Below are 27132 nucleotides of genomic sequence, written 5' to 3' on the forward strand. Positions count from 1 at the left end.
TCCCCAGCCCTAGCCCAGCTTAATTTGGTTTCAAAGCTTAAAGCCTTGGAGAATACAAAAATGAATAAAATACCACCTTGTTGGTCTAATGGACAAAATTGATAGGAGATCATGGAGTCCTCTGTTTAAAAGTTAGATAGGTTAGATAGGGTTCCAGATCCTGGGGAAAGTTTTCCAAAGGAGTGAACCTTTGAGTCAGATTGTAAATGATTAAATAAGGGTGTGTCTGATAGAAAAAGGCAAGTCAGTGGGATTGCAGCAGTTGGCAATGCTTGGACAAAGGATACATAGAAGGAAGGTATGGCATCTTTGAGCTGAAATGAAGCTTTCAGGCTAGGATTTTCTCAATAGGGAATCAATAGATGTTCAAAGGCTGAAAGATGGAATGATGATGATAATAGTTTAAGAAGCATTCTGAAGGAGGTTTTAAGGGAGATTGGTGTTAGAGAAAGTGTTTTTTTTTTTTTTTTTACTCATAGAGATCACCTAAATAATGGAGGGCTATTTATATGTTCCTGCTTATTCTTTTTTTTTTTGTTCCTGCTTATTCTAAGTGACATTATTAATTAGTTAACACAATTATCTGATATATAATAAACATCTTTTAATTTAAATATACTTCCCATTAAAACCACCTATTCAACTATTATAGAAAATTTATAGTTCTTTTTGTGGTACTGGGAATGGAACTCATGACCTTGTGCTTACCAGGCAAGTGCTGTGCCACTGTGCTATATCCCTGGCCCCGAAACTTGTAGTTCTTAAGAGACCTCTAGATATTTAACATAAATATTTTCAATACTCAAATGTAGTGAATAAGTAATGGTGTTTAGATGGAACAGCAGTGATATTGTTTAGGAGTACAATTACGATGTTAAGGGTTTTTTAAAATAATTTTTTATTTTTTATTACATAGCAGTACATGTTCATCATAGAAATTTAGAAACAAAATGATACAGAGAAAATTAGTTCTTATCAGTAAACAAAGATGAACTTTTGGGGAGGTGTATACCATTCCAATCACTAAGCAAATTTTGGGTATTCATTAAGATTCCAAAGTTCTAGTCAACTAGTGGCTATATTTAATACTTCTGTAAGTTAAAAAATTTTTTCAATTTAGTGATTAAATTATCTAGGTACAGTTGAGAGTTTGGATTAATTTCGTATACTTTTCTTTTTACTTAATATATAAGGTAGTTGCTTTAACTAATTTGCTCTTATTCTTACTAGGATGGATATTCTTCAGAAGGCCAAAATAAGGTGAAACAGAAAAACTATCTGGTTTACCTTCTCATTTTATAAACAAGGGATCTTCTTCCAAGCTTTTGTTTCCCAAAACTTATTTAGATTTTCTTTTGTTAAGCTTTTACTTGACTGTAGTCCTCTTTTCTTCTGGAAACTGTTCACTGTTCGATCTCTCAGCCAGTGGTACAAAGAAAAAGGAAAGTGAAGAGAGGAGATAGCATGTTCCAGAGAAGTAGAAAGAGCCGGTGTATGTCTCTGTATAATCATATAACCAGCCTGGAAGGAAGGAAGGATTTCTATTAGTGAAGCAAATCTTTCCATTAATAATTCTCAACCACTAACTGCCTTAAAAGAAGGGGCCTCCTGTATTTATTAATCTGTATTGTGACCCACTAGAAACTTAGTCAAGTATGTTACCTGCCTTTTTCTTGATGAAATGGAATAGTTTCATCTAAGACAGTTGTAAAAAAAATTATTGTGGACTCAGAATTCATTTCATCTTATAATGGATGTTAGAGAAAATTGGGAACACATACTTTTTCATTTTACAGTGAATCTTATTTGAAAACTGCAATTCTTACAAAGAAAATAATCCTGAATTTTACTACTGTTGCCAAAGGAAAAAAAAAAAGAGGTCCAATTGCCCTTTCTCCTTTACTAAACAAACATATGAGTACTTACTGTGTTCCTGGCAATATGTTGTGTTATGATAATATTAGGCCAAAACAGACATGGTCCCTGCCTTATGGAGCTTAGTTTAATGGGGAGATAAGTATTAACCATATAAAATACATAAGTGTTGAGGGCTTTGAAGAGAATACTCAGGGGTCATGAGATAATATGGGAAGAAATGGTTTGATGAAGTGGGTTAAACAAGTTCTTCCTGAAATCTAAGCACTTTTTCATTGTTTTGGCAGTACTGAGGATTGAACATAGGGCCTCTCCAGTGATAAGCAAGTATTCTATCACTGAGCTACATTCCCAGCTAAATGTTTTCTTAAAGGAGGAATTAAAGAAGCCTCAAAAATCTTTTGGCTAATGGTACAAGAACTTATGTGAACCCCCCCTATACATACACAGTAGGGGTTCAGCCTAAGGCATTTGCACTGAGGTACATTCCTGGCCCTTGTTTTATTTTTATTTTAAGACAGTGTCACTAAATTGTTTAGGCTGGGCTTGAACTTGTGATCTTCCTTCCTCAGTCTCCCAGAGTGCTGGAATTATAGGTGTGTGCCACCATGCCCACCTCTGGCAGCTTTTTCGGTTTCTTTCAAACTGTGTATAATGGCCAGAAATATTTGCCAAGGCCCCAGCACTTAAACGTTGCTGTAAAAGTCAGCATTGTAAAAGTGCCTTAGTATTATAGTTTTGGCCTCCTGTAATCCCTTAAAAGGTTTCCAGGGACCTTTGGTAGTCCACTTATCTCACTTTGAGAAGCGCCATTTTTAAAGTATTACATGGATATTATATCTGGTTACCTGTTAAAAAAATTTTAGTAGCTGGACCTGGCAGTGCACTTCTGTAATATCAACTACATGGGAGGCTTACGCAGGAGGATTGCAGGTTCAAGGCCAGCCTAGGCAATTTAGTGAGATCTTGTCTCAAAAAATAAAAACGACTGAGGCTGTGTAATTCAGTGTAAGGTCCTGGGTTCATCTCCCAGTACTGGGGGGAGGGGGATTATTGTTGCAGGCCAGCACATTCCTAGGTTCTAAGGACATACCTGTAAACAGATAGATGGAAATACCTGCCTTTGTGGTACTTATTTTATGCCTTTTTATTTTCCTTAGATCATAATGATTCATTAGATACATAGTTTATTTTCTCCACCCATCTCTTTCTGGTATAATTGTATATGTCTTTCCTGGCTTTGTTTTTCTTGTTTGGTTCTGGTACAGACTTTCAACTTTTAAAAACATTTATTTGTGGTTTGGGATGTTTCATTTTTGTTGTTATTGTATATGTGATGGGGATTGAATCCAAAGTCTCACACATACTAAGTGCATATTCTACCACTGAGGTACACTCCCAGCCTCTTTTTTGTTGTTTCAATAAATAGCTTTATGTTTCCTGTTCTTAAGGTAATAAATACATGAATGGAATGCTTTATGGCCTCTTAAACTGAACTGAGTTGCTTTTTGTTTATTGATTCCTGTTTGATCAGTAGCCTCCATTAAGTGCTTCTTGAAAGTAAGCAAGAGAGCAGAGTGAAACCAGCTAGGACAAGTTTTTGTGTTATGTTGATTGTGACTGACCTATGACTTGCTAAGAAATGGGACCATTCTGAACTCACCCAGCAATTTCAAGAAAGGCGAGTGAGAAAGGGAACATTCTTGGCGTAGTCCCATGAGCACAGCAGATTTACTGTGAATTTTAAGGTAGGGGCATGAGAAATGTCAGGAGGACAAAGCCAAAAATAGTTGAAGAGAAACTTACAACCTTTTCATCACGTACACACACATACACAATCTTAAAAAGAGAGTGTTGGGGGCTGGGGATTTAGCTCAGCGGCACAGCGCCTACCTGGCAAGCGCGAGGTCGTGAGTTCGATTCCTGGCACCAGAAAAAAAAAACAAAACACACAAAAAAAGAGTTGTTTTTGAAACATTAACTTTAAACTGGGCATCATGGGGGCTGGGGATTTAGCTCAGCGGCAAAAGCGCCTGCCTGGCAAGCTCAAGGTCGTGAGTTCGGTTCCCGGTACCGGAGAAAAACCAAAAAAACAAAAAAAAAACTGGGCATCATGGCATATGCCTGTAATCCTTGGCAGGCACTTGGCAGGCACTTGGCAGGCTGGGGCAGAAAGATTCAGAATTCAAGGCCACTTGAACTAGACCATTTAGAGAAGACTGGTCTCAAAACAAACAGAAATACATATTTAATAGATATTCTTTGTACAATGGGAAATCAGAGCATATTTCATAGCTATTTTCATTTTTCATGTATAATTGAATGAAACAGTTTGTTTTAAATCTTGTTTCTCCCATTCATACTTGGTAATTGAGGTATTAGTATTTTTAAACTTCTAATTAAGATCCACTTGTCATTGAGTAGGAAAATAATGTGCTATTGGGTATCTAGTTTTACAATGCTATTTACAATAGCAAATATGAGATGAAATGTACAATGCAGAATTATATCATGTTATTGATAGTCTTATGGAAATACAGGTTAAGCACACTTAATCCAAAGTCTGAAATTTTTCGAACACTCACATGATGCTATGAGTAGAAAATTCTACGTCATGAAATTTCTATTACATACACAAAATTACTAAAAGTATTATATAAAATTATCTTCAAGCTATATAGAAGGTGTACATAAAATGTAAATGAATTTCATGTTTAGACTTAGGTCTCTCCCATCTCCAAGATATTATATATATGCAGATATAACAAGGCCTCCCTCCAAAATGTGAAACTCGAAAGACTTTTGGTCTCAACCATTTTAAGACATACTATAGTTGTATTAGCTTTACTAATAAGCTTAGATTTCAGTGTTTCATAGGTAAGTTAAAATTTGAGCTTCATTGGTCTTCAAATATCTGCTCTATTAAGTTGGACTAGTCTTTGTCTACCCCAAAAGTAAAAAAATGATTATATATTTGTTCTGATTTTATTATATCTTTGTACTGTTTTGTTTTTTTTTTTTTGAACAGTCTGAAACGGCTATATATGAATGGACTTCCAGCCCTAGACAGTTGAATGTTTTTAAGGAAATATTTTCGAAAGAAATTAGAAACTCTGTTTCTTAGACTTTTAAATGGAATCACACATGTTGACATTCAGACTGGATTCCGTTGTAGTTACAGTGGAAGCATCATGAATGTCTGAGAATGACGAGATTATGTGCTAGCCACAATCTAGGATAACGTGCACTTGAATGTTTACTCTGTGCTAGGTATTACTATGTGTAGACAGCATTCTGAAGAGAGGCAGATTAAAGCAAAGGCCTCTATAAGCATTTCCTCAGTGTCTCCAGACTACTACAGCATCAGATTTGTCTGAGATGCATGTTAAATTATTAGTCCAAATTATTTCTTTCATAGGTATAGTTGTTACCCTTTTTGTTTGTTTGTTTGTTTGTTTTCCAGTACCGGGAATCAAACTCATGACCTTGAGCTTGCCAGGCAGTTTGTCATCCTTGTTTTGAGAAGGAATTTCTAACACTGTTTCCTGTGATCATTTAAAACAATTGATTGAGCTGGGCGTGGTGATTGCACACGCCTCTAATCCCCAGCCCTCAGGAAGCTGAGGCAGGAGGATTGTTGTGAGTTCCAGACCAGCCTGGGCTACAAAGTGAGCTCAAGGCCAGCCTGAACTGCATAGCAAAACCCTGTCTCAAAAAGAAAAAAACAACAACAACCACAAAAAAACCAATTGATTGGGTTGAGCCTTTTTTTAGTTTTTGTTGTTGTTTTTGAGACAGGTGCTTGAACTTGCGAGCCTTCTCCCACAGCCTCCCACAGGCCAGACTTAGGGGTGTATGCTACCATGCCCAGCTGGGTTGAGCTTCTTTAAACAGTTTTACAGGGGCTGGGATTTAGCCCAGTTGCACAGCGCCTCCCTGGCAAGCATGAGGTCGTGAGTTTGATTCCCGGTACCGGAAAAAAAATTGAAATAAACAATTTTACAAACCAGATTTCATGGAATCAACAAAAAAAGCTTTTAAGTTTGATGGAAGTACATGATTCTAAATTCATTTTTTAAAATGTCAGCATTTTAAGTCATTCTACATTATCTTATGAATTAAGCCATACATATATAAAAAGGTATTTAACATCTTGTTTAAGAAGTATTCGTACCACCAAGAACTTAGTTATTGACCTGAACTGTCTTGTTTTGTTTGAGATCATTTCTCACTATGCAGTTTAGGCTGGCCTTGAGCTCACTTTGTAGTTCAGGAGGGCCTCAAACTTGCAACGATCCTCCTGCCTTAGCATCTCGAATGCTGGGATTACAGGTGTGCGCCACCACTCCCAGCACTGACCTGAACCATGAATTCTTTTTATTAGGTTTACTATTGTAAGTTTACTATTAGTCATCTTGTTAAAATTTGAAATATACTTACAAGGTGTTTAACCCCAAAGTTCCTTGATGATTTAAATAAATGGTTGAGAATTCTGTGATTGGCCAGTTTCAGTGAGAGCTTCCAGCTGTTGGGCTATAGCCTAGTGGCAAACTTCCAGCGTGTGCCTAGACAGTGATCTTTTGTCCCAGGGTCAGTGAAACCACTGGTTGGTGAATAACCTTGTCCTTTTACTTTAGATGTGTTGTATAAATATTTTCTATATGAACCATGATAGGAACAATCTTGGGAAACATGGGTTAGCAAATTTAAACCTCAAGGTCTTTTAAGATAGGAACTCACTAAAGGCCCACAATGGAAAGCTGTAGGAAGATTTACTAGGAGTGTTTTAAGTAGTGATTATGGCTATAAGTTTTATTGAAAAGGCTGTAGTCTTTATTAACATTTGGAAAGTTTCCTAGCTTTGTAAAGCGTGTTTTATTTGGGGGGGACTCGTGCTTCCCTTTTTTAAGCCACAGTAGGGAGCTATTTTAAATTTATTTTTGATATTTTTTGTAGGTTTCATCAATCCTAGGAATTCTCAACCAGAGTGAGTGAAATTCTGTGGGGTCTTTGTAGCGGGGAAGAGTCACCAGATGAGTAAATGGTTTACATATTTTCTTTTGTCTCTTCCCTGTCTATCGTATTCTTCAGGATTTATAAAAAAGGAGAAAGATTTATACGATCTAAAGAGAAACCAGAGTATCTTCTTCAGAATTTATAGAGGACAAAGAACTTTCTGTGCCTTCTCACTTGTCTTCCATTCACACCTCCCTCATATATATATCTCAAAAGGTTGAGTTGTTTCTTCACATAAAATTTTAGGACATAGAGAAATTCTTAATTGATAAGCCAGTATGATAAAACTGTAGCGGTCATGTTTGGTAAAGCATAGAGCAAGGACCAGATTGATTGTATTTGAAATGAGGATGGAATAGAGATACAGAATAACATGAACGATAGTTTATCTGTGTTAAAGGGACACAAACAAGCTTAGATAGATGAATTTCCATTTTATCCATTCTTTTCCTAGCAAAAATAGTACAAAATTACCAGTTTTACTGCATGTCATGTCTGATGAGATATGAGATTGGCAGGTAACAGCAGAAGAGATACGTACTTATTTAAAAACTAGTAAACTTTAACCTATTCTGGAGTGCAGCTGACCCAAATCTATTCAAATTTAGAAGTAGTTTAATTTCTAGAGTTTGTTGAGGCGGGAATCACTTTTATGAAATACGTTTGATTAAAATTGTACATATTTTAAGGTTGTTTTTGTCATCCTACAGCTCACAGTGTCTTCAATTAAAGGTAAGAAATTGGATAAACACATTATTGTGGCTAAATGAAATTTTCAGTTAAGAAAAGAATGCTGATTCTAGTAGTTCTTAGTTTTTGAAGTTGTAGACCTTTGTCCTAAGTTTGATGCCCACTCATTGTTTGTCAGAGTGTGTACCATGCCACAACCCAGAGAACCCTGGATGGACTTCAAGAGGGTAACTTTTTTTCTTTTCTCTGTCTTATGTAGCATCTTGTAAAATGCTGTGCTAATAAGTTAGTTGGTAATTACTGAATGATGTGGAGTTATAATCAAATAATTAAGATTTTAAAAGATTTGTGATTGATTTAAATAAATACATTTATGGCAATATATATACACACACACACATTTGTTAGTTGGGAATAGGGAAGGGAAAATGCATTTGGCTTTATTTTATAGGTAATTAATGTGGCCCTTGGTTTTATTTTTAAGTGAAGCTGAGGTTTGAACATTTGAGCTAAGATGTCAGATATCTTGGGTGCCTGATTAGGATTTCATATAAGTAGTTTACATCTCACTTGTATGTTAGAGATTATGATCATAAACTTTTCTGTCCAAGGCACTGTTTTTCTGTTTGGATAGACATTGTTTTATTTCTTGAAGCTCTGACTGTAGCCCATGGCACAGTGTGTCACACAATTAGAGGACTAACTAATAGTTACTGGCTGAATTATCTCAACACAATATAATCTTGATAAATTTTCTGCAGGTTTACTTTATTCTTCCACCGCTTTTCAAGGTATTTAATCTTAGTGTACAGGCTTTTTTTTTTTTTCTTTTTGAGACAGGGTCTCGCTATGCAGTTGAAGCTGGCCTTGAACTCACTTTGTAGTCCAGGCTGGCCTCGAACTCGTGGATATTCTCCTGCCTCAGCCTCCTGAGTGCTGTGATTACAGGTATACATGACCATGCCTGATGTTAGTGTATAGTTTTGAATACTTTCTGCCAGGAAAACAACAGCAGTTCAGTTTAGGTGAGCCATGACATTTGTCCTAGACTTAGGCCTGCTGACCATGTTTTGTCAGGGAACCTAAACAGCCCTAAAACTGACCTAGTTTAATTCTGGCCGTATCACTAGCTAAAATTGAATTTGTTACTAAACACTAGAAAGGGATCAGAGGGACTATGGGTTGGAGTGGGCAAGGGTGGTGCCTTAACGGAAAAGTATGTGTAGGAAAGGTGAGTGTTTACTTTCATCTGTTCAATCCTGTCAGTTTCATCAAAGATGTGAGTAACAAATTTGTTGTACTGTGTTTCTTGTCACATTCACAATTGAGCAAGATGTATAATTTTTTTTGCTCATATGCTCTACTTTTATCATTTTTAAAAATAAAAAGTAAGTACCCAGAAGGCTGAGGCAGGGGGATCACAAGTCTGAAGCCAGGGTGGACAACTTAGGGAGACCTTGTTTGTCTTACAACAAAAAAGACCAAAAAAAGGTTACTCATGTCACCGCCTACCCATAATCCTAGTACTCTCAGAGGCTGAGGCAGGAGGATCACAAATTCAGCCTGTTCAATTTAGCAACTTAGTGACACCTGTCTCAAAATATAAAAAAATAAGACGGGATGTAGCTCAGTGTGAACACTGGACTCAATCCCTGGTGCTGCAGTTTCGGGGAGCTGTGATTCCTATGCTTTTTTTTTTCTCTTGGAGTCTTAAAAAAATGTATAGAACTAACTTTTTTTTTTTTATTTCCATACAGGAAGGAGAAAAATACTATTCATGTAATCAGTGTTACCATTCTTAACTAGTGTTTTGACTGAGGATTTACTGTTTGTCAGATTCCTAATTTAAAATGCCTGTAATCTTTTATCGGAATTTCAGCATTTGCAATTTGGTAATAACAGATCTGGGTAAGTAAAATCTCATGCAGCTGTGAAGATTAAGTTGAATTGGGAATTCAGTATTTTATCGCCAATAAGCCTTCGATTTAGTTGAAGATAAACACAGTATATAATTGCCCACACCTCTTGAGAAATGAGTTAATCTGTAAATTGACATTTTTAATGTTTCTTTGGTAGTTGTTGCTAGTGTCAGAAGTTAAGGACAAACCTGAAAAATCTGTAAAGTCCTCATTTGTAAAGTCCTCTTTTATTCACAGAATGACTACAAGGCTCCTAAAATGTTTGCCTTCAACAAGATGCTTAGGGACTTCACATTATAGTGAAAGCCAAAAAAACCAAAAAAAAAATAAAATTAAATTTAAAAATGGGACTGGGGATTTAGCTCAGCAGCACAGCACCTGCCTGGCAAGCACAAGGTCATGAGTTTGATTCCCGGTACCAGAAACAAACCAAAAAAAACAAAAAAAATAAAAAATAAAAAGAAGCATAGTGAGAGATCCTGGGATAAATTGGGAAATGTAAGAGAATCATACTATGAGCAACCCCTGACTAAAAAAATCTATACATAAGCCTTTAGCAATATTTGACATTTTTGTAGAATTTACAGCATTTGTGATTGCCTAATTAATATTCTCAGAAAGTAGATATAAATATTAATCATGAGCTCTTTTAATCCTCACACATAGTTGTAAGGTGTTCTAGACTTTGGATAATAAAAGACTTATAAACATTTTTTCTGACTGACAATAAAACATTTTATATTATGTAGGAATGTATATGCATGGAATAAAAGTTGCACAATAAAGTGGTATGCTGTGTTTTTTTAAAAATACATCCTGTGCTTTCTAATTTCTGTTGTAGTCCATCCATTTAAAAAAAAATAAAAAGATTATGGCCCAACAAATTGGTTTTAAGATCCATATAGACACGTCTAGCTGTTAGTTTTGAAGTAGTGGTCCTCACAAAACTTGCCTTATCTTCTCATATAATGAACTCTTAACATTTTAACGTGTATAACGACATGTATAACATCAGACATACTGTAATTTTGTTATTTGCCTTTGAATAAGATATTTTGTGCCCTGGTATTTGTTATGTCACTATACTGTTGGCTTAATGGGTATTCACAGTTCTGAGGCACCATTGGAACAACCAATAAAGTTAAGATATCCCAGTACCACACACACACACACGTACACACACACACACAAAGATCAAGGTTTAAAAAATATGGGCAAACTGCTGAACTATTAGAGTTTTTGGTATTTTACTGACCCCGATCCCAGGTATTAGTCATAGAGTAACTCTTAAAGGCAATTCTGGTATGTACCCTCCCTTTGCCAATCACTATATAACAATTCTGGGCTTGACATTAAAATTCTAGCCTATTGTTTAGGTGCAAAATGTAGGCTGAGAGACAACATGGGGAAGGGAGTGTTCACATAAATGCAAATAAGGCAGTGAGTTGTATATCTGTGTAACTTTTCCCCTTAGAATACACTTAAACTGAACCTCAAATCGTATTATTTTCTTCCTGGTAGTATGTCTTTATATCCTAAGTTTATATTCTTTTTCAGTATTTGCCTTTTCTAAGTCTCAAAAGGGCCGGGGATTTAGCTCAGTGGCACAGTGGCCTGCCCAGCAAGCACGAGGTCATGAATTAGATTCCCAAGACCAAAAATACAAACAAACAAACAAAAAAAGAAAGCTAAGTCTCAAAAGGTACAAACTTAACATCATGATAAAATTTAATTTTTGAAAAAAGATAGTAGGGCAAGATCAGACCCCTTTTTCGTCTCATGCCAGAACTGAAAACAGCAAAAGTGAATTTTAGGCTAAATTCCTTTTTGTGGATGATTGCAGATGTTGCACTGATTCGTACATTCATATGTATTGAGAACCTTTGGTTCATAAGAAATTAACATCTAAGCCTGGTCTGACATATTTGTATGAGTAGTCAAGTTTTTAGTAGTCTTACATTAAATGTTTAGCAAGCAAAAAATAACCAGTTAGATGAAAGGTGAATCCAAAACTCACTTCAATCTTCAAGTTAAAAAATCAGAATTACACAGTTACTGTATATACTTGCATATAATGTTTATTAGTGGACCCCAATAACTTCTCTAGAGAATCCTTTAGGCAAAGTGGTCTACTTATAGACAGAACATGAAAGTTCTCCCTCCCTCTGAAAAGAAATGGTCGTGGGTGGCCCTGGACAGCTCTGGCACATCAGAGAACAGAAGTGTTAGGCTGGTGGCCTTCAAGCTCAGGAAAGTGACTCCTGTTTGGATAAAATACACTAGTGGTGGTTCTTTTTTTAAAGCATCATATGGTTCTTTGAGACTGATGAAAGTGGATTATCCTTCCAGATAAGTAGACATACGTCAGTCCTGTTTCTCAGATTCCCTAGAGAATGTAACAGTCTTGTTAGGGGACATCTGTTGAATTAAACCATAGATTTTCCTGTATTGGTGATGAAGAGCACACAGGGAAGCTAAAGATACCAAACTTTTTAACCTGGTACATCATTATATGTTACATTAATCCTGGATCAGTGTTTTATTACTGTTGAAATTTGCTCAGAACGTGGCTCAGTTGTTACCTGCTATAGGAGGTCCAGAAAGCACAGCCATCCCAGCAAAGAAACCAGCCAGTCCCAAAAACGTGTGTACTCTAGAATTCTTAGACAGATCTACCTGTAGGGATTAGAATTCAGTGTTAGCCATATTAAGGATGAAGTTCTATGAAGGTCTATGACTACAAATGACAAATACTGTTTATATCATCTCAGACTGATTACTTCAGAGGTAATTTGGATAGCCTTTTGCTCCCAGCGTTATGGAAGAGCAGAGATCAAATAGGGAACAATAACTTGGCTAGGCAGCCAGTTTTCACATTATCCATTATTAGTGGAAGAGTGCTGGCTTTTGTTTTTAGTTTTAAAAATCTTTTATGTGGTTCATGAGTTCTTTTCCCCCCTGAATTTCAGTGACCTCTATTAGGAAATAATACTTTATAATCTGAGCTGACAGTGATACCTCTGGCTGATTACCAGCCATGGGTTTGTAAGAACTCAGCATAAAGGATTGGTTTTGGCTTCAGGAAGCTGGAGTTTTGCCCAAGCATCCTACAGCATCCTGGTCAGTAACAGGCTAGAAATTTTCCAAGGGATTTTGTTCTAGCACATTGAGGACTCAGTTTTAAGAGCTTAAGGGATTCCAAGAACACAGAAGTGTTTTCATAAATATTCCAGTTCTATTTGCCTAGGATTTTAAGCCAATTTAGGATAAAAGTGGAGGAGATTAAAAACAAACATTAATGTCCCTATTAAAATACACAGGGTCAGCGCTTAGTAATCTCAACAAGGAAAAGCTACACTGGTTTATTGGTTTTTCAAGATTGTGCCTTGGAGCCAAAGACTCCTGGAGCTGAAGGAGAGAGTAAGCACAAGCCCAATGTTTTAGGAGACTGATGGGCACAATGAAATCCTGCTGATCCCTCTTATGATTTAATTCCTTTCTGTCCCATGTGATTGGCCCCTCTCATCCTTTCCCTTAAGGTAAGATGAATAATTGGGTAGACTACAACTAGCTGTAGAATTTCTGCTTGGTATATTTTTGTAAAATTATAAAAGTAATATAAAATATGTATTCTCTTTTGGGGAGATTGTTACTAACACTAAATGATTCAACAGTATTAATGATTGTCTACTTACCAGTACAGGAAGTATCAGTGCCAGGTAACCACCAGCAAAAACAGCAAAGAAGATGGTATAGGTCATAAGTAGTGAAAACGTGGTGGCTAAAGGAGCAAGCAAGTTAGTGATACCACAGAGGATGAGGTAAGACTTGTGGTACTGATATTTCCTGATCCAGTTTTGATCAGCAACCCATCCGGAAATAAGCTGGCTGACTGTCTCAACGATACCTGAAACAATATAGAAAAAGTCTCAGGAAATTAATTCCATTTTCCTAGCCCCTTTAAAAAAGTGGGAATGATGTTTATTATTATGTGTTTCCTACAACAACCATTGAGAATAGTCAATAATTATTCAGTTGGTCACTCATGTATAGCTTTATTTATTTTCTTTAGAAGCCACTTTGAAGATACCAAAGTATAGTACAACAACTATTGATAATCTACCACTTTTGTCTGCAACTCACTATTATTTGTCTATTTGTTTTCCTGAGAAACTATCTTGTAGATAACAATATGTAAAACAACAACCGTTGATAATTTCCTACCACTTTGTCTGTAATTTGGTAAGCTCCCCCCTATTACTATGTTATTCTTCTTTTACCCTTTAAGATGCATAGGCATCTTTCCCCAGGTACTACAACTCCATTCTGAAGCCAAGATATGAGAGGGGAAAAAGTTTTCATTTATCTACCAAAATGGCACCTTTACTAAAAAACATCATTTACTTACAGGCACAGTGAGTAAAATATCAAAAAGGCAAGGTTTCTCCAAAATTGAATGGGAAACTTACCAAGTTGCCTGTGTGTGTGTGTGTGTGTGTGTGTGTGTGTGTGTGTGTGTGTGGAAAGCTAATAACACTTGACTGGGAATTCCTGATTACAAGGTTCCCTAGGCTTGGGAGGCCTTGCTGTCCTTTTAGATGTCCTGCAGGTGAGGAAGTGAAATTTCTAAAGGACTAGTAGAGTTAGGGCAGTGTCCCCAAGAAGTCAAATGGTAGAAGACTGAAAAGTAATAAAAGTCTTAACGTTAAAAAAAACTTTCTGGTTTGCTTTTTGAGACAGGGTGTCACTTTGTAGGTCAGGCTGGCCATGCACACACGGTAGTCCAAGCTGGCCTGGAACTCTTGGCAGTCATGTTTCCTGTTGCCTCAACCTGCGGAGTAGTGGCATCACAGGCGTGCCCCACCATGCCCAGTGGAACTCTTAACTGCTTATGACACGGAATTAAGGCTTCCAAAGATCATTATGGGTAATTTGAAATAGGAAATCTAGACATGGGAGATCATACTGAAACACGAGGTATGGTGCGATGAGTGCGAAAGTATGGTGTGAAAGTCATTGTTAACCCATTATCCTGTTATAACCTGATAACAGCACTTAAAACACTGAAAGAGATATTCACCAGGCATAGCATGAGCTCCAGTTTTGTACTTCACATTCTTCCTATAGTGCAAACATAAACTGTTGCATTAAAAGAAAGAATGGAAAAAGGATAGTACCATTTTTACCTTTATAGTTACTTCCTAGGATATATAGTATATTAGGAATGTATGGATTTTTGGCCCCATTGTGCAGTCTTAATCTGTTCTAAATTGTTTCCGACATTGCAGTAAAAAAAAACAAACAACAACAAAAAAAACAGTATTTGGCCAGGTATCTTTCTCTTAAGATACATAAGCATTATTTGACTGAACTAGTGGGTCTTTGTTGTTAAAAGGGAAAAAGGTGTATTTAGCTCACAACAGAGCATCTTTTTAATTGGAACATTTGAAACTAGGTACATTCGGCTTTGTAAAGCGTTGGTAAATTAACTTGTCCAAGAAATTAAGGGAAAAATTACTGTTGAACTATTGAGAATTTCTGGATATTTAAGGCAAGCCAGTTCCATCTCATTTCATTTTTTTCTTTCTTTTTTTTGATAGAGTCTCCCTATGTAGTTTAGACTGGCCTTGAACTCACTATGTAGCCCAGGCTGGTGCTGAACTCAGCAGTCCTGCCTGAGCCTCTGAGTGCTGGGATTATAGATGCATGCCACCATGCTGGGCAAGCTCTCTTCATTCTTTTAGTCTTCCCATCTTGTCCTCTGAAAGAATCTTAAGCTTCTTGATCAGGCATTCTGTCTTTAATCATTTTTATGAATATACTCAACTAAAATGGTTTTCATTTTTAATTTACATTTTGAGTTATTTTAAGTGTTAGCTAATATAATTAGTCGAGTCATATTTATGTTTTACTGTTATTTTAAAGGGAAATACCCTTAACTGCAAATACTAATTAATATTATTGAATGTGTCCTGTAGGCCAAGGCACTGTACTAAACTATATGTATTACGTTTTTCATCATGACCCTTATGAGGATAGGTACTGTTATGTGTATATCACATATTAGCACACTGAGGGACAGACAAAGCAAGAAACTTGCCCAAGTTCACATAGCTAGGAAAAATAGCAACCTGAACCTGGGAAGTCAAGCACTAGTACTAGTCCTTTATACCTGGGTTTTTTTTTTTTTTTTCTTGGAGTAGCTGCTGCCACTGAGCACCTGCTTTTTAAAATTCAATATCAACAAATATTGATGTCTACTGTGTCAAGTACATGAAAATGAGTAAGATCTGAGTGAGGGTCCCTTACCTAGTGGAATTGGTGTGCAAAGATTCATAGATCTGTGTAGAGAAACCCCCGTGTTCCACCTACTATCCAAAACCTTGCCTTTCCTGGCCCTCCCACAGCACCTGTTGCTTCTCTTCAACTTCTAAATAACATGTAGTAAACTTTTATAAAACTAAATTCATTTTCCTTCTGGGTAGGATGTTGTACGTTTCTTACCAGCCACAGAAACAAGATAGGAGGCATCCATGATGTCAATCCCCAGTGTTTTGGCTCTGGCAACGAGGTGAAAAGTAGGGATAAAATATGCCAACTGACTGAGGAGAAAAGACCAGGTAAATATGCAGAAGAAAGGATTCTTCAAGAGAGAAATGTCAAAGAGTTTTTGTTTGTAGCTCCATGAAACAGCCTTTTGCTTGCAGTTTTCTTCATTACTCATTCGTAACAGTCTGTTCCTGTTAGGCCCATTGCTGAACTCTTCACTTTGATTTTGTGAAACTGTAAAAGTTTTATCAGGTTGTTCAGCTCTCTGCATAACACTGTCCTTGATGAAAAACTCTTGTGTCTCATTACAGTGTGATGTTTCTGTCCCACACAGTGCCTCTGGACCACTTGCAGACAAACTGCTAACTTTAATGTCAGAATTGGTCTCGCTTTTGATATGAATAGGTCTTAAGAGCATACTAGAAGGCACCAAATTCAATGCAATAGCTCCAAATAATATAAGGGCACCTAAGTAGGAGAGAAAAATTGCAAAATTAAAAAAAACCTTTCCATTCACTATACTTTACACTCATAGTCTCAGAAGAGGCCTTACTACATGGTGCAGTAATTCTTGAAAACACTATTTTGCCTCCCATTTAAAATGAAAGCATTTAATTTAAGCCTGTTGACTTGTCAGCTGTGTAACGCTGCCATGTTCATGTCCTTTGAAGGCAGAAAACCACAAAGCTGCACCAAAAGTTGGAAGGAAGGAGAGGTGTTTATTTTTGCTAAAGGGAATAAATAAAATAGATATTTTTTGAGGAGCAGGTATTTTAAATGGTAGAAAACTGTAGTGTTTTAAGTAGGAATTTTAAATTTAGATTTATGTGCAGTTAAATGACATGAGTTATTTAGAAACCACCTTACCTGATCATCTTTCCTACTATGACATTTTAAACTGTTTATTTGAAGGAATACAGATGCTAGTCTTGCCTTTAAAGCCGAGGAATGGCTTGATTTCAGCACATCCTTACCAAAGCTATTACTTGTGTATATGTTTACAAAGAATAAATGTTAGGTTCTGCTGTCCATCTTTGTTTGTCCCATTCAGCATGAGACTACTGAATAGATTTTATTTAGGAAAGACTACAGAGTTGCAATGTAGATAGAAGTAGGCATATGACAACACATACATACATTTATATGCAGCATATCTTTTCCAGTTATTTACTTATTTATTGTCTTTTTGAGACAGGGTCTCGTTATGCAGTTCAGGCTGGCCTTGAGCTCACTTTGTAGCCCAGGCTAGTCTGGAACTCATAACAATCCTCCTGCCTTAGCCTCCCAAGTGCTGGGATTACAGGTGTGTGCCTCCATGCCTGGCCCCAGTAATTTAAAGATTATTTAAACTTGGGTTATTTTCAGATACAAAGAAAATTATGGCATGAGTGAGTTTCATTTGTGAAAATTTATAGTTGATAAGATTTAAAGATTAAGGGCTGGGGATTTAGCTTAGTGGCATAGCGCTTGCCCAGCAGGTTCAAGGTCATGAGTTCGATTCCCGGTACTGGAAAAAAAAAAAAATTTAAAGATTAATAGAATCCTTTTCACCTAAGTTTTTTTGGTTTCATCTATTTTTTGTGGAAGAGGAATTTTTTAAAATGCAGGGTTTTTTTTAAAATATGAAAAGTGAGCCAGGAATGGTGGTGCACACCTCTAATCCATGCTTTTGGGAGACTGAAGCAGGAGGATCCCGCCAGTTTGAGGCCAACATGGGTTACATAGTTCTAGACTACATAGCGAGACCCTGTCTCAATAAAAGCCAAAAAATATTAAAAGTGAATTTCTTAAAGTAGGAGGTACAGCTTAGTGGCACAGCGCCTGCCTGGCAAGCATAAAGTCTGGAGTTTGATTCCCGGTTTGGGAAAAAAAGTGAATTTCTTGGTGAGAAGGGGGAGGGGCTTGTTTCTCCTGGGGCTATTATCACAACAAGGATGTTTATATAAGCAGCGTGGTGTCTATCTCCTTAGACACTCTGATGAATTCCGAGTTCCTCATGTAGCTGGCAAATCCTGTATGTCCTTGAGGATCTCTTGTGATGCATTCTCCAAGGAAAAAGAGCATGTTTACTTTAGATAACATGCTCATTTCTTCTCTGACAGGCAGTATCTTTTAAGGGTTTTTTGTTGTTTTTCTCCTGTCATGGTAATACCTTTTGAAATTGATTGCTCTTAAAATCTTCGCTTCCAATCATTAAAGGGAAAGAGCTGAATGTTAAATCCTGAAGAGCTGGTAGTTTAGAAATTTAGATTGACTCACCTGACCAGTCATAAAGATCTATCAGGAATTTTGTAAAGGGGGCCAATAAAAATGTCAGTCCCATCCCAGAACGGGCAATAGCAGTAGCAAGAGCCAGTCGTTTTTTGAAGTATTTGGTAGTTACCACAGCAGCTACTTGGTACAAGAATGCAGACCCCAAACCTAAAAGAAAGACAATAGTTTGGGATTATTTTTACATTAGATGGTGTGGTACCAGATGAGGTATTCTGGGTTTGAGCTAATGTAACTGGGCCTTTGGACCCACGGGCAATTGAAGGAAAAGTCCCGTTCCATCTTTTATAGTCATCTATCTATAGTGTACTTACCAGGTAAAAACCCCATAGTCACGCAAAGAAAGGGAATGCTTGTGGCCCAGCTGCTGATCAGATAGCCACCGGCAACAAGTGTCGTCCCAAGAATGGAGGTAGCTTTCTCTCCAAGCGTTTCGCAAATAATAGCAGCCAGGGGACCTTAGGGCGAAGAAAGAAAGGCAACTGCAAGGTAGATGTGCTCTCCCATCCTTCAACCTCTGATGTGTGATTTAAATGAATGAAGGAAAAGAAGAAGACTTCACTGTGACTACTCTGTGTATATCCTTCAAAAACAGGTGTTTTTACTGGGTTTCTTCATATTACTAGATCCACAATATTTTGCTTTTTAGAGTTAAAAAAAATCATAGGTCATAAGATGGTTTGGAGGGAAATATTGAAAATACATTATAGAACATCTGAAAAATGAGATTGTACTTTGACAAGTACAAAGCCAGATCACTAATCTCTACCATATTATAGTGTTAACTAAAACTAGAAGAAGAAAAATTGGTTCTGTTTTGAATGTGATTCGATTAGAAGTTTTAATGGTCTGACTTCCAGGTAGATGGCCTGGCTTGCTGGACTTGGAGTAAGGCATTACCAGACAAGAAACTATGAGCTGAGGATGGTGGTACACACCTGTAACCCCAGCGCTCAGAGCCCAAGCTGAGGTGGGAGGATCACCTTAAACTCAAGGCCAGCCCTAACTATATAGTGAGACCCTGCTTCCAAAAAAAAAAAATTGAATCATGACATTAAGTAGCTAAGTATTTCAACTTTCTTTGCTTGAATCCCCTTATTTTCCCAATTTAGATACCAAGTCAAATAGAAAATAAGCGTTATAATTCCTTACTTTCATGGCATTATGTATCAGTGCATATTCATAAATGAACCTAAGTATTACCAATGCCCTTTGTGGACCTTCTCCATGGACAGCAAGTTTGCCAATTTTATACCTGCAGAAAAACGAAGTGATGACATGATGGATCCAATCCAACTAATTTGCTCTGAGGTACCTTCAAACTCTTCTTGAAAGACCACAAAAAAAATTGCAAAAGTCTTGGTCATCCCCATTACAAACACATTTACCTAAATCAAAGCAGAATGAAGAGTCCAGGTCAGGTGCTGAGCAAACCTAGTCCAGAAGAGGTTACAGCTGCTAGAGGTTCTTACGTTCCAGCTCACTAGTATTTACCAGTTAGTTTTATTGATGGTTTCCCATTTGGTGAAATGGTGGTGGGCCATTCTTTTTGGAGTGGCTAAGCATATTACATGAAAGCTATTCATTTAATCCCCATTTTGATGCTTTAGAATAGGTGTGTCAGTACTAAGCGTTGTATGAGAGAACAGACAGTTGGAAGTTTAGAGAGAAAAATACTGTTTAAGATGGGCTGAGAATTGTAAGTGGATGGATTGCCTTGTAACAGCCCATGACTCCACTGGCCTGTTACTGTAGCATTTGTTAAGGTCAGCTCTTAACAGTTACCTATGTGGGACAAAGCCTTTGTCTTAGGAGAAATTATTCTTGTCAGTTCTTAGACTAGCTTTTACTCTGCTCTTCAGCTGAGTATCCTCCTTCATTTGATATCTGAGTAGAGTGACCATGCAATTTATCATCCAAATTAGGATACTCTTGAGAACGTAAGAGAATGCTTAATTCTGTCATGACAGCAAGGGTTAACCGGATGTTTGGTCACTTGGGTCCTTTGCCTCATCCTTTCCCCTCTTCTTTGTCCTGCTTAACCCTTGTTGCCTGCCTCTTGCATTCCTTTGCATTCGAAGGACTGCTCCTTTTGAGCTCAGTTTTCATTGTGTGTAGTCTTAACTTCTGCTTCTTGGGATCCTAATCAGCGTGGCTAATCCTCTTTTATTTGACAGGGGATGGGAGAGATAAGGGAGGTCAGGACTCAGAGGGAAACCTAGCCAGGGTCTGTACTCACTCTAAATGTGTGGAGGCCAACATGTGTTCACTGTCTCCAGAGGCCCCCCTTTTCTTTCTTTTACTAGCCTTGGCTTTTCCAGGCCAACTTCTCCGCTTTTAACAGAGAATGGCTAGGCATTGTTAAGTACCACAAGACCCTGTGTTGCCTTTTACTGATTTCCCCTGGTCTGTCCACCCAATATTTTCTTTTCTTTTTCTTTCTTTCTTTCTTTCTTTCTTTCTTTCTTTCTTTCTTTCTTTCTTTCTTTCTTTCTTTCTTTTGTCTTGCAGACAGGGTCTCACTATGCAGTTCAGGCTGGCCTTGAACTCACTTATGTAGCCCAGGCTGGCCTTGAACTCGAAAAGATCCTTCTGCCTCAGCCTTCTGAATGCTAGGATTACAGGCATGCACCACCACACCCTGCCTCAATATTTTCCCCTGTGGTTCTGTACTCATTTCTATTTTTTTTTAATTTTAAAGAGAAAAAACAAAAACAATGATACAAAATTTCAAAACAGTAGAGTAACAATGGTTAATACATTGTGTATTGTTACCTTCAAAGTAGTTACCCAGATTATAAGATCTAGGTATGAAAAACTGATCAAACAATATAAGCACAGACCTTTCTTTTCAATGAAATAATAGAAATTAGTAGTGTAACTATTATATATATTTGTATGTCCCTCATTTCACTTAATGCTGTACACCCTTTGTGGACATTTTACTCCTAAGGTTTTAACTACCTCCCACATACTCACGATGGCGCTCTCTCAAATATAGATCTGCTGTCAGCCAGACTTAGCTTGCTTTGCAGCCTGGCACAGCTTACCACTAGAGTGTGACTTTGGATACTTTGAGCAAACTACTTCATAGAGGTTCAGCTTCCTGTTCTGTGAAGTGAGGCTAATGAAAATGTTAACTAGCACATAGGTACATGTAGATCTAGAAATTTCTGGGAAAGTATTTAATGCTTGCCACTTAACTAATTAAATATGATTTTATTATCTCGTGGTTTTGTTCTTTCCCAAGAGCTTGAACGCATAACTGTCTGCCTCATCTTTCTAACCCTGATCAACTTGTCCAAACTTGAACTCATCTTTCTCTTATTCTGTATCTTCTGTTTTCAGGGTTTTTTTGGTGGGGGAGTTGGCACTATCTATGCACCATAGTCAGAGACTTACTTCCTCTTAGATACTTCCTTTCTTCAGCCCCTGTTTTCTAATCAACAAGGCCTTACCCCTCTTTCATCACCATCACTAGACTTATTTCAGACTAGTAGTATTTCTTAACTGGAGGCAAGGAGCTAAGAATCAGTGGTGATGTTCATAGGTTGTAAAAGTTGAGGTAGGGAGAAAGGAAGTCTCCTAGATGTTTTTTTTTTCTCATTCTGTTTTTATCTGATTTGATAAATAGTACAAAACTTTATTTGATTGATTGATTGATTGATTGATTGTCTTTTTGAGACAGGGTCTCACTATGCAGTTCAGGCTGGCCTTGAGCTCCCTTTGTAGCCCAGGCTGGCCTCAAACTCGCAACAGTTCTCCTGCCTCAGCCTCCTGAGTGCTGGGATTACAGGCGCGTGCTACCACGCCCAGGGAAATGTTCTTTATTTAGAAAGAACATTGTTATAGGCACCAGGGCTATATATTCAGAAATGAAAAAGATACTTTATCAAGCCCCCTCATTCAGGTAATTGATGACTAATTTTCCTGTAAGAGCTACCAGGAAATCAAGCTAGAAAGTATATACAAATCTCAAATAACCTAGACTTGTCTCTCACTTTAAAATAAAGTGGTGATTGTGTTTTCCCCAGAGCAAACAAGACTAAAGTAGGGTGTCATTGTGTAAAATAAACTTCCTTGTTTTTCTGTAGACATGGGTTGTGTACTGGTATCCATAAGATGCTGATGTCTATGTTCTGAGCCACCTAAATTTGGCTAGCTACTGGTTTTCCAGCTTAGAATCATTTCTTTGATCTATCTTTGGTGTCTGGGTATAGCAGCAATGAATGGATGTTACCTGTGTAATAACTGAGTCTGTCTTACACTGTGTATCAGGAAGGCCAGGGGCAAAGCCCTCACATCTGCTCTACTCCCTGCCCTTAAAATCTTGAAATCTTCTCACTTTGTTTCTATGTTGACCTAAAGACACTAAAGTTTTCTCCTAACGTCTGTGTTTTTCCTTGGCTAACTAAGCAGACTACAGAAACTTGTATTATCTGCTTAATTCCATGCCTCGGACCATGCTTGGTGGGTTTCAGTCCTGTCACTAGAGTCCACATAAGACGCTATAAATGGCCCCCTCTCAAATAAAACGAAAACCCTAGAAATTCTCTAGTCCCCTCATTTCATTATTATCTTTAATAGCAGTTAACTGGGTTGAACCCAGCAGGAACACCTTAAGCAGACCTTCTCCCATACTCTCAAGGAAAGAGCTCCCTCACCCGGTCATTCTGATTAACATGAGTGAGGAGACTAGATCAGTGTCAGTGGCCCATTTTGAAATCAGAACAGTATCATTATCAGAGTTACTTTTATTTAATAATAGAATGCTTTTGCCTACCCTGTGTCCCTCTCTAGTATTGTCCTAGCTTATCCTGACTTTCACAGACCAGCTTTTTAAAAGAAGATGAAATATTTCCACCTTAAATCCTACCACTGCACTGAAAGTTGAAATCCACTAACTTCAGTCCCTACCACTGTGGTATAACAGCTCTCATCAAGGCTATAGAGACTTCTTTGTTGCTCTGTGAGTAGATTGCTTTCAGTTTTTTATACTTGACCTCTAGCAGCATCTGGAAATCATTTTCTCCTGAAAATTTCTGGGTTGCCACTTCTCTGATTCTCAGTATCCTCTGTGGGCTGTTCCACTCATTTCCTACACTGATTTTTCTCAAAGCTGCATTCTGGTCCCTCTTCTGCCTCCAATATCAGTGGTGCTGTTACCCACCTTGCCCTGAAGTTCAAACTGCCATTTATGCTGGTAGTGTGCAGATGCTATGCTCCAGATGTACACAAACCGTATGCCAAACATGCTTAGTTACAAAGCCCTCAGACTCATTGTCCATAATTAAACCATCCAAGCCATCTTTAGATTTTCTTCTCCTCTTCCTGTGTCTTCCAAATCAGTAAATAGTACTTGTCATCCACCAAGTTGGTCAATCCAAAACCCCCAGCACTCCTTTTCCCTGATAACTAATTTGTCTGTATGTCTTATAGGTCTGTCTCTTCGATATGTTCAGATCTCAACTTTCTTTCTACTGTTGTTACTGCCTTAGTTAAAGGCCTTATTGTTGTCTCACCTGGATTACTACAGCATCCTTCCAATGGAGGTCCCTGCTTCAAGACATAACGCTCACTAATCCATTATCTACCCAGCAGCCAGAACTGTTTCTGAAATGCATATCGGATCCTGTCACTCCCCTGCTTAGTTTCTCTTACTGACACCTCAGCGTCTCAAGATGTCTTACATGTTCTTAGCATGTCTTACAAGGCCCTTGACTTGTCCTTATTTATTCATAAATGTGCCTATCATTTCTCCATCCACTAACAAGCAGTTACTGAGTGCCTATGTTCCAGGCTGACATTAGGGCTGGGAGGGGTGAGGGTGCACTGGTAGGCAATGCAGATGTGGTCTTTGCCTTAAGGAACATTCAGTCTAATGAGACTGAACTCAGAAAAGTTATTTTAATATGCAGCAATAAAGTGTAGCTATAAAGTGGGGTAAGTTAGAAAGGTAACCCTACCTTCTCAAGTAGGAAGCTCCCAAAGCACCTCTGGTTATTTCTCACTTTTTTTAGAAGTTGAGGTATTGGAAAAAATATTCATGACTTACACAGAAATAAAAGCATAGTCCTCTAAGAAACATTACCACTGCAAGCAGTTGCCCTGAGTTCACTGTTAAGATCTTGATTTTTTTGTATGCTTTAATAAAAGACATCACACTCTGAAAATGGGACATTATTTATTAATCTGATCACTAGAGAGTTTTCCTTATCAGCAACTAAATTGATCAATAACTTCTTATTCACAGAGAGGAAAGAGTGATTCCTAGGGAGATAGGAGAACTAGAGACCCTTGCTAATAACTTCACCTCTGCAAAGCATGATTTGGGAGGTGGCCCAGGGAGGAAGGGCCCTTAGACTTAAGGCGTCATTATTTCCCTCCTAGTAACATTGCTTAGGGCAGTGGCAGTGGTGGTGGTGGAGGGAGGGGAGGGTTCTACATTCATTGGTAATGAAGCTGATGTTTAGTGAGTAGCGCTCTATTACATAAATCCTGGCTGGGACTTCTCCCCTACCTTCCCCTTCTGTCTCTAGGGAAGAAGAGACTATTTTCCCACCTTTGAGTTTATAGAGCTGTACTATAGCAGTATCATCAGGACCTGTGATCTTACCACTGTAGGCTACTCACTGCGGGCTGACTGAGGAAGAGCGTCAGAAGGAAAAGGCTGTTTTCCTGAGTGCATCTCAAAGTTAAAAGAGCACATCTGGAATGCTTAAAAGCTGTGGAGCTAGTACCACTTGGTGCCTGGTTGGTTGGGGACACAGCAGTGATAGGATCCACCAGTATTCTAGAATAGGCATGCGAATGATACATGTCACCACTGTCTCACACATCAACCCCAAGAGGGTCCAGAAGGATGAGGGAAACTTAAAAGAAGAATGAAGTTAACTTAAAAGACAGTTGCAAGTTGGGCATGGAAACACATGCCTGTAATCCCAGTACTCAGAGGCTGAGACAGGAGGATCTCTAAGAGTCTAGCCTGAGAGGGAAACTGCCCACAGCATGTCAGTAAAGGGGCAGCTGTGACTTGTAAGAAAGTGTATCTGAGTTGGACACTTTTTAGCACTGTCAAGTAGATGGTTAAAAGGATGACTGTTTTTAAATTGTAAATTGCCATGCAGCAGAGCAGAGATACTGAATATGTAGCAATAAAGTGGGGTAAGAGCATTCACCAGATTTAAGAGATAGTAAGGTTTGAAGAAGAGTAGTGCATTGGAACATTTTTGTTTTCAATCAAGGGGACATTTCAGCTTTCTCCTGGGCTCAACATGGGCCTTTGACTTCAGCAGTCATGGGTGGTTCCTGGCCCCTGCTCACTCAAATACTAAGGGTTTCCTAAGTGACGTTGCTAGGCTGCTCTGAGCCTTTCTCTAGAGCCCAGGGAGTTGGAAGGGGAAATACTTACCAGGAAAAAGTGAAGCACAATCATCCATCCCCATCCTCCATCCAGGGCTTGATTATAAGTTTGGGCCTTGCCTACTCTCTTCTGCATGATGTTTCCTGTTTTAACCACGGAAGATCCCTGTGATGGATCCAAGGCATAGTTGAATCTGTTGTCAAGAAACTGATCTGAACTTTTAAACCTCCATTTTCTCTTGTCATATAAACCCACTTATACTACAACTTGTCCCCCACCCGGCTAATTATAGTGACATCCCCCTGAAGCACCTGAAGACTTAGTTAACTGCAGGGACGTTTGCGCAATGGCCACACCACTATTTAGGATTCTTTCCTTCTCAAATCCCCAGAGCTGCAGGCCAGCTCTAGGGAAAGCTATGTCTGGGCCAGCTCTGGAGTGTAGAGAAATAAGGAAAGCCTTGAGTTTAGCCCTTTACAAAGGACTTGCTAACTTGTAGCTGTTCTAAGGAACTAAATAGACAATAACATGGCAATACCTGTCCCTTAAGTAGACTCTGATTAGAAAAGATGGGAAGGACATTTGGGGAAACCAGTATATCAACTATGTAATAGAATGTGCTGTAATGAGGATAAATCTAATACATATATATGAAAATTAAATTTCTGAGAAAGGGGTGCAGCACTACTATTTCCCACTGTCAGCTTGAAGTCAGGCTGTTTTTTTCTGGAAAGGGAAGTATCAGCCAGCGTGCAATGGCTGTCCTCAGAGCAGGCTGGAAGCAGGGATGGGGATCGTGCCAGACCTCGGAAAAAACAAACCCAACACGCCCTCCCTTTTCTACCTTACCTTTGATGTGGCTTTCAGCAAAGGATTCTCACGTACCGTCAAGGCAATTTAGAGGCAAAAATAAGTGATATTATTTGTTAGAATGTTCTTTTCTAGGGCGTTTCATTCCTCTGCCGCTTGAAGACGAGTGAGCCCTGTACAGCCGAGGCAGGAGCCAGTTTAGGCGCTCCTGCTGCGGACTTGACTTTCCGGAGGGGAAGAGGAAGGCTGAAACTTGAGAGCACTTCAGGCCCGCCCCCACCCACTCTTACTAAAAGGTAGACTTTTTCACTGTAGGGTCAAAAGTAATTGTTGAGTAAACCAAGGGGAAAGTCCTTTCGGTGAGTGTGCTCAAGGCTGGGGGATGGGACCCAGAATTCCAGTACACGTGTCTCATGTTCCTCAAGAGATTCTCAAGACAGGCTTATTTGTAGAAGAAATATATATTTTCGAGGCCACGCAGGTAATGGAGCGAACCGGGGGCGTACCTCCGCGATAGCGCTCTGCCTTCCTTGTGTTTCGCCCTAGGTCTGATCCACTATGCGCCCGCACCCCCACGCCGCCGTTTTCCATAAGTTAAGCCTGTTTGTGTGCTTTTTTTCATCGACTGAAGATTTTGGT

The 27132-nt window shown here is 38.4% G+C and overlaps 1 protein-coding gene across 7 annotated transcripts; it reads right to left on the bottom strand.

The window, feature by feature from the left end:
• Slc16a4 (solute carrier family 16, member 4) lies at positions 1-26732 on the bottom strand. 7 transcript variants are annotated; one of them, XM_013516513.1, is made up of 9 exons: positions 26533-26729; positions 25732-25876; positions 19576-19708; positions 18635-18778; positions 18309-18470; positions 16005-16517; positions 13196-13407; positions 12083-12176; positions 3-1521 (listed from the first exon to the last, which is right to left on the bottom strand). In XM_013516513.1, the coding sequence occupies exons 2-9, from the start codon at positions 25816-25818 to the stop codon at positions 1367-1369; spliced, it is 1500 nt and encodes a 499-aa protein (XP_013371967.1). In that variant the 5' UTR covers positions 25819-25876; positions 26533-26729; the 3' UTR covers positions 3-1366. The 7 variants fall into 7 exon arrangements, with proteins under 7 accessions (XP_013371971.1, XP_013371970.1, XP_005388977.1 ...); XM_005388918.2 differs by having other exon boundaries at positions 4-1521; positions 25732-25848; XM_005388919.2 differs by lacking the exon at positions 3-1521 and adding an exon at positions 11557-11886 and having other exon boundaries at positions 25732-25848; positions 26533-26732.
• Between the last annotated feature and the right edge of the window lie 400 nt (positions 26733-27132).

The sequence above is a fragment of the Chinchilla lanigera genome, unplaced genomic scaffold (assembly GCF_000276665.1).
Source record: "Chinchilla lanigera isolate Chin_1 unplaced genomic scaffold, ChiLan1.0 scaffold00034, whole genome shotgun sequence".
NCBI lineage: Eukaryota > Metazoa > Chordata > Mammalia > Rodentia > Chinchillidae > Chinchilla > Chinchilla lanigera.